General features: G+C 37.1%; 1 protein-coding gene across 1 annotated transcript; it reads right to left on the reverse strand.

Annotated features, from left to right (window-relative positions):
- Positions 1-3,722: 3,722 nt before the first annotated feature.
- On the reverse strand, positions 3,723-6,809 carry LOC149837513 (uncharacterized protein At5g02240-like). The gene is made up of 7 exons (XM_090006084.1): positions 6,637-6,809; positions 6,322-6,542; positions 6,193-6,229; positions 5,642-5,742; positions 5,276-5,337; positions 4,229-4,352; positions 3,723-4,101 (listed from the first exon to the last, which is right to left on the reverse strand). Exons 1-7 carry the CDS (start codon positions 6,680-6,682, stop codon positions 3,982-3,984), a joined length of 711 nt encoding a protein of 236 aa, XP_089862210.1. The 5' UTR covers positions 6,683-6,809; the 3' UTR covers positions 3,723-3,981.
- Positions 6,810-7,846: the final 1,037 nt, after the last annotated feature.

Here is a 7,846-nt window from a genome sequence, read left to right on the forward strand (position 1 = left end):
CCTTGAGACACCTTGGGGGCAGGTATATCCACCCTGACTCTTTGGTTAGCTACCGATTGAGCTCCTTCACTTTCAGCTTGCAACCAGCCAGCTGCTGCAGTACCTGTGTCCATAGTCTGGGCCGATTTGAACTACGTTGTTGTAAGCGGTTCATATGTCTGGCCAACATCGTAGACTCTAAGTTGTCTACATGGGTTGCTACGCCCGAGAAGGCTATGTCCAGAATAACCGAATAGAATAGAGGTGTATGCAAATGATGTTAGAAATACGGTAAAGAGAGTAAAACTCATAAATAACATGTGTAAAATAGCAAATTAAATTGAGACTAGGAGCTTAGAGCTCACTACAGTTGCAACAGTCATGTCTATTTATAAATAGAATCTTACTGGGTTGTAGACTCACCCTCTTCTTTGGTTGCAACTGTAGGTTCAGGAACTGCTGTCATCACTCACCGGACCTAAAATGACTCTGTCACATCAGTCACATCAAAGTATGGTTTGCCTCTACTTTTTTATTTTGTTTATGCATTTAGATGATTATTGTAAAAAAAATGGATATATGAACCTTTAAGTATTAAATAAAAAAAAAAATTGACAAGATTTTGAGTTGATTCTTGAGATTATAGAGTAATTTTCCTCTACAAACTAACGTGCACGAACCCAAGCTCGAGAGGCCCCGAATCGGGTCGTTACACTTTATCTTAGCCAACATCAAGTTGATGTCGTTGATATACCTAATCATTCCCATTTTAGTGAATATATATTGCACATCCATCCACCAAAGTCCTCCAGCCTGAACACAACACACAATGGTTGGAACCCAAGTCTTTGATGGCTAATAGGTTGACATCGTTGGTTGGCTCTATTAGATAATAAAGCAATGAGTTAATGACTCTTACTCTTGATCCATTACTTTTAGGTGTAACTCATCCATGAAATGAACAACATTCTAACTCAATCATGGTTGGATTTTACGTCATTCATTCATACTTTAGAAAAGCTAATCTCCTGAACAAAAAGCTTTAAGTAACTTTCGCAAGGTAAGTGCAAATTTTTATTCATTCTTTTTGCATTAGAAAAAAATTTCATAAAGTATATGCAAATTTTTGTTCATTCTTTTTAAATAAAAAAAGAGTTTCGCAAGGTACATGATAATTTATGTTTAGAATTTCTTTTTTATTTAAAAGAGAATAGACAAAAATTTATATGTACCTTGCAAAATTATTTCATGATGCAAAAAATCACCAGTTGCAAACAGATGTTCATCCTTTATTATGTACACATTATAAACAATTGAAGTGATTAAACCTGTTACATAAACAACACATATCAAATAAAAAACAAGAATCAAACAACTTCATTTCTTGATATATACACAATTCATCCTCCTCAAAAAACATGAATCAAACAACTTCATTTCATGTTATATACACAATTTATTCATAAACAACTTTGTCACCTCATACACACATTCATTAATTTATATATAACATAACAAAGTTTTATTAATGTATATAACAAAATTCAATAATATACAAAGTTTCATTCATGTATATAATAAATTTCAATAATATATAAAGTTTAATAATTTATACCAGAAAAATCATCGCTTTAGTAGCTCCTTGATGTAATTTTGCAAATTGGTGATAAGAGCACCTTGAGAGTTAAGCATCTCTCTCAGCCTGGCAACTTCTTCCCTTCAACAAGCATTTTCTATATTCACCCTAGTAGCACTTGTTGTAGCCCCAACTTTCGCAATATCATACTTTTATATTTTTTCATAATTTCGCAATATGTTGTACGATACTCTTTCAAAATGCTGCATAGTACAAACTTCCATAATACTTGGAAGGATTTTTGTAATGTGCCTTGTGATACTCGTCCAAAATTTTGCAAATATCAAACTTTTACAAATTTTATGATTTTCATAGTTTATAGCGCAAAACTTGTTATGAGTTTCACATGTTTTTTTGGATTTTTGCAATCTTTTTTAGAATATTGCAACCACAAATGTGATTTTGTTGATGAGTTCAATGGGTGTATTGTTTTACCGTCGAGGTGTGATACCAAGTTCCGCTACAAGGATGAAACACCAGGAACTAGCAATCCTGACGATGCCATTTGTGATCAGGTACAAGAAATCTGAAAAAATTGGTCGAGTGAAGATGAACCAAGCATGTGGTGTTGACGATGGGAAGCTTGTAGAACCCAATGGTCAACGAGCACGAGCGACACCTCGACAAGGTATAGACCTAGTAGAGTGAGAGAAGAAAGGCATTCAGACGAGTCTCCCATATTGAGAAGCTGCATAAAATCAGTCGATTGCACTACGCGACTCTTTGACTGCATCTTGGCGCAAGCACGGAAAGCGAGCAAGCTCTACCTATGAGACTTACTCTTAAACATTGGACTAAAGCAGAACGGATCGCAAAAATCGGAAATTCGTACCTCTGAATGGTAAAAGCATAAAAAAATTCAAAAGCCTTTGATATTGTCTATTCCACGGATTTGATAAATTGTGGGCATTTTTAAAAATATGCCATTTGATGGAAACAAATGATGAAAAAAGTGTTCTATTGAACGGTTGGATTCAGTGAAAGGGAGGAAAGAGACAAGTGAAGATGAAGTGTTGGAGGCCATGAGAGACGAAACCTGGATTCATTGACAAAAGAAGACAATAGAACAATATGAGTCTTGATAGCTCAGATATCATGTAAAATCTAAAACTCAGAAAACACACGCAATCACTTGCACGATTTAGAGTTGTTCGGTCAGTATACCCTTACACCTTTCCATCTCAACGCCTCTTTTTTAGTTATAAAATTTTGGTAAGTTGCTAAACAACTTGCTCCTAATCCCAAGGAACTGCACTGTGTATTGAAAACTTTTTTTATACAAAGATTACAAGAGCCATTAGGAGAGCTTTCGTCTTTGGTAGTTAACTTTTAGGATCAAGTTTCCTGATCCCTTAGCATTATTCTAAACTCTTGCTTAGAATCATGCTAGCTGCTTTGAGAAAATTCGACTCATTTCCTTAGTAGGACTCTCAACAACTTGAGTATTGTTATAGACCATTGAGTGACTAGAATGACAATAGGGTCAACATGGACAATGTTCAAGGACTCTGTTTACCTGACCCAAATGTATAATGAATTGGGTGTCTAACATTGACTGAGATATGAACCAAAATTGAGCTAGCACAGTTAATCTGTAATAAAAATATCCCAGAAAAATTTCACTACCCTTGACCCACTGTCTGTACCGTAAGAACTGCACTGAGCAGCAAAATTTAAAGCATATGGTCACAAATATTGCCAGGAGATATAATATCGAAAATGCAATATTTTTTAAATACGGCCCTGTTTTGAAAAAAATACCATTTTTATATCATGATATTTAATTTCTTTTAAAACTTCAGAAATCTTCCTTGCCAAGTTTTTTTCCGAAAAAAGAGTTTTTTAACAATAGTTTGGAGCAATGATAAATCTTATCAGTATCGGTGCTGAATCGGCTATTTTTTTAATAAATGTAAAAAAATATGTTTTAATGTTTTTAACACGTGTCACGTTATGATTGACACACAATATTTTTTGACCGATATAGAACGATTCATTTGAGTATCGCCGATCAGCTGAATCAGTGGCCAAACAATTCATGGCCGATACCGATGGTTTGGAGAACCAGGCTCCAAGAGTTCAATGCAATAACATAAACATGCTTCAGTTTGCAAATGATGGTAAACCAGATTCAAACCAGTTGCTATCAATTGCATCAAGCCAACGGAGTCGCACGCACCCGTAGTAGATTTCAGAGGTGGGATGTTTAATCATTCAGATTCGGAAACGAAGAACCAAAATAATATAAATATGTATGAGGCAACCACTTATTAATTCATTCCTTCTGTGCGTAGCCTTATTGCAGATTATAAAAGAGTGGCTGCTTAATTGTCACGCACAGAGAGCGCAGCTTCAGTGCCGAGCTTTCAAAAAGAGGCGGTGACTTGCGAGAAAAGCGCCTTGAAATCTTTTGTAGGTGGGCCAGCACCCTCAGGCTTTGATGCCACGTCGATTGCCTTATTCCTTGCCTCAGGGTGCAGCAGTGCCTGCAAATATGAAACCAAAGCAATTTTCAGGGAGAGAACAGGATACATGTGTGTTGTATGCGGAAACCTGCAGCAAATTAACAGGTGGACGCATGTGCATCTGTGCACCACAGCTACTAACACGTACCTGAATGCAAATCTCGGCTAAATCATCCCTGGGAACTGAATTTGTTTCTGTCCCGATAAGCTCATCATCTTTTCCAAACAGCAGCTCACGTCGACTGCCTTCTTCGTCCAGCAAAAATCCAGGTCTTGAACACAGAGGACAAATAGCAAATAAGAATGAAGATGAGAGGGAAATTGTGCTCATTTAGTCTAACCATGTAATGTCTCTGTGAATGTACATCAAACATGAAAATACACCAACATGAGCATTCTCTACATTCAATAATTGATGGCATCTGGATTGATGTGGAGGTACTAGTTATTGAATATAGTTCTATGATCGCATAAGCATGGTGATTCATGCACCAATGACATGATTGTGATGCACATACCTTTGCCTTAGGTTGATTGCTTTAAATTGACTGGCAAGGTCATGCATTCAAAGGTCAAGAATGATGAGCACAACGGAGAAGTGCACTTAATTATTTCAGCATTCAATACACAAGCTTGATATGATTTGAGAAGTGGAGCTGGTAAACGAACCAGACAAGCTGAGTTTATACCACTCGAGCACTAACCAACTTTTGTTTGCTCAGGCTTAGGGCTGGGAGCTGAGATGAGCAGCTTGTGGTTTAGCTCGTAAAGAGTTTGTTCGAACTTGTAAAATAGGCTCGGTAAGCAGAACATGAACAATAAGGGATCGTATTGGCTCAGCATTTATAAGCTCATTAATTAGTAACAAATCTATTTTAGAAATATTTAACATCACATAATATAGTGTGGAACAAATAATTGAAGTATATGGCTTGCAAGCAATAAGCATCGAGATAAAATCTTATTCCTTTAAGCTTTGAAACAATGTCGTTTTTGTAGCCCTATTATTCTTGACTCTTAAAAAATGCATTTTTTGGGTAAATAAGCCAGCTTGTATTCAGCTTGTTTTGCTCTTACTACTTATGAGCTTGAATGCTTCAAGCTTGGCACATTAATCTCATTTACCAGCCCCACTCAGTCTCGTAATGAGCTTGGGGTCGTTAAGCTTCAGATCATAAGAAATTCTAGAAGGTACCTTATGAGTGTATATGGTACACCTGAGTTTACCAAATATTCCTCGGACTTACGCTTGCAAACCTGCAAGCACAAAACATTGTCAATTGACATTCAATTTCAGTCCCCTATAAAGTTGCAACAATCTTCATGAGCAAAAGAAGCATTTCAAAGATGGCATTATTAATATCCTGGACTTCAATTCTCCTCCCCCCCCCCCCCCCCAAGAAAAAAGCTAACCAGCAATAGAGAAATGGCTAAAGACTAATTAAACGGAAAGAAAAAATACAGAAGCACCAAGAGATTATACATAGCCCAAGCCCATAATCAACTAACAAATCGTTATAAAAGGGACTCCCAAAAGAGTTTCTAAACAAATCTAACTTACCGACATATTACGATAGAGAGGATTCTCAGCAAGACTAAGATAATGATCTGATCCACCCATGGACCCCACCAAAACAACGTGCTTTACTCCCGCATTTATAGCTGCATAAAAACTCTTTAAGTAAATAAACATAAACCGCATTAACATGACATTAAAAGGGCCTTCTCAAAGGAAAGAGGCTTCCTTTGAGTGAGGGTGTAACAATCATCCCCTAAAGGGCTATTTTGCTTAGCTCAACTAAAAGACTACTGCATGGAATCAAACTTTATATTTTTTACCGATGGAATGTGAATTCCACAACAGGTGAAAATTCACTCGCAACTTAGGGAGCGTGTGAATGACACCCTAAACCAGGTTGGGTGTCAAACCAGGTTTTACTCATAAGACCTGGTTTTAGAGTGTGCTTCCCTCATTCTTTTGTGAATTCAGATAGTGTGCTTCATGTCATTCACACATTTTTTTTTTCATCTCCCCATCATAGAATGGGTTTTAAATTTCTTAACCCAAAAATAATAAGTTATTGAAAACAGAAAAAAAATAAAAATACCAACCGGCATCAATCTGATGCTTCTGTCCCCACCAATCAATCTAAAATCCAAAAAATAAAATGTAAATACAATTGCACATAAAATGCTCGAAAAAGTTTATGATGAATTCCACAAATCAAACTCCAGAGTTACCTGTTCAGGATTTGCCTTTGGGTCGTCAGGTGTACTTGTGAGAATCACCAAGGCATCAATGCCACCTTCAAATGCTGGTAGAATGCTGCTGGCGTCCGTAATATCCCCAACGAACACATCGTCACCTCCTCCTAGTTTCTCCTTATTCTCCTCTCTTCTAACCAAACCCCTTGCGACGAACCGATCACTCCTCTCCTTCAGTTTCTTATACACAAATTTCCCTGCAATTCCACAAAGCACTCATTCAAAATGAATCCTCGAACAGGGAAGAGAGAAACGATAAATGGTGATTTGGGTTTCCTGGAAAAAACTTACCAGTTCCACCGCTGGCTCCGGTGACCAAGACCGTCATCAAAGCCATCGCTGGAAAGGCGAAGCGTCTGAACCTGAAGCGCTTGGGTTTTCTCCAACGAGGATGGGGAGCGCTATCCACTATGGAGAAAGCATCCCGCTGTCAGATCGAGGGCAGGTAAATTTTATCAAATCACTTTTTGGGAAAGTGATACGGGTTTGAAATTTGAATGCCACCAGTCTCTTGTAGGGTCTCCTGTAAAGGTTCTTCGTGACATAATCGTCGGTAGTCATAATATCTTAATCTTAGATCCAATTTCAAGGGGATGGCGTAGTGGATGGGGCCATACTATTTGACGGACAAACAGGTTTTGGGCGTCACTCTCAGAGGAAGACCAACGACTCTTGGGATCGAGGGGCCATAATTTGGCACCGACTGAACAGTGGTGGGACCTTAGATTTAAGATCTATTTTCAAAGGCTCCGCCCATCCTTTTAGACAACGTGTTCAAGGTACATGACTTGGGGGTAAACCAAACTCACATTTAGTTTTTTTTTTCATATAAAGTGCTTTCTTTTAGAATCCTCAATGCTTATTTGACATGTAATAAATGTTCTTTCTCAGCTTTTACTATAGATAAAGATATCATAAAAAAACCCAAAATATATCTTTTAAAGAATGATCTAATGGTTTTTTGAAATGTAGTTAAAGCATTTATAAGACCAAAAGACATAACAAGGAACTCATATTGTTCATTATAAGTTCGGAAAGCGGTCTTATATACGTCATTCTCGACTATCCTTATTTGGTGATATCTCAATCTCAAATCTAACTTGGAGAAACATTTAGCTTTATGCAATTCATCAAGTAACTCTTCAATAACCGGTATAAGATGTTTATCCTTGACCATGATATTATTAAGTGCTCCATAATCAATGCAAAACCTCCAAGTGTTATCTTTTTTTGACTAACAAGATTGGAGAAAAGAATGGGCTGGAACTTGACCTAATAATTCCACTCTCTAACATTTCTTTCACCGTCTCTTTCATGACCTCTTTTTTATTGACTGCATAATAGTATGATTGAACACTTATTGGTTTGAAATTTTCATTCAACACAATGTGATGATCTTGTGTCCTTTGTGGTGACAATTCCTTAGATTCTTAGAACAACATATGAAACTCCTCCAATACTAAAGCCAAATCAATTGGAATGTTTGTTTGGTTTCTTTTGT

Source organism: Nuphar pumila, chromosome 5 (assembly GCF_984573655.1).
Source record: "Nuphar pumila chromosome 5, dmNupPumi1.hap1.1, whole genome shotgun sequence".
Lineage (NCBI taxonomy): Eukaryota > Viridiplantae > Streptophyta > Magnoliopsida > Nymphaeales > Nymphaeaceae > Nuphar > Nuphar pumila.

Excerpts from the sequence above, each read along its gene's own strand:
- LOC149837513 (XM_090006084.1), bottom strand. The coding sequence starts at position 6,682 with ATGGCTTTGATGACGGTCTTGGTCACCGGAGCCAGCGGTGGAACTG. Across the intron at positions 6,543-6,636 it reads CGGAGCCAGCGGTGGAACTG|GGAAATTTGTGTATAAGAAA; the intron begins GTAAGTTTTTTC and ends GTGGAATTGCAG. Across the intron at positions 6,230-6,321 it reads CAAAGGCAAATCCTGAACAG|ATTGATTGGTGGGGACAGAA; the intron begins GTAACTCTGGAG and ends TTTGGATTTTAG.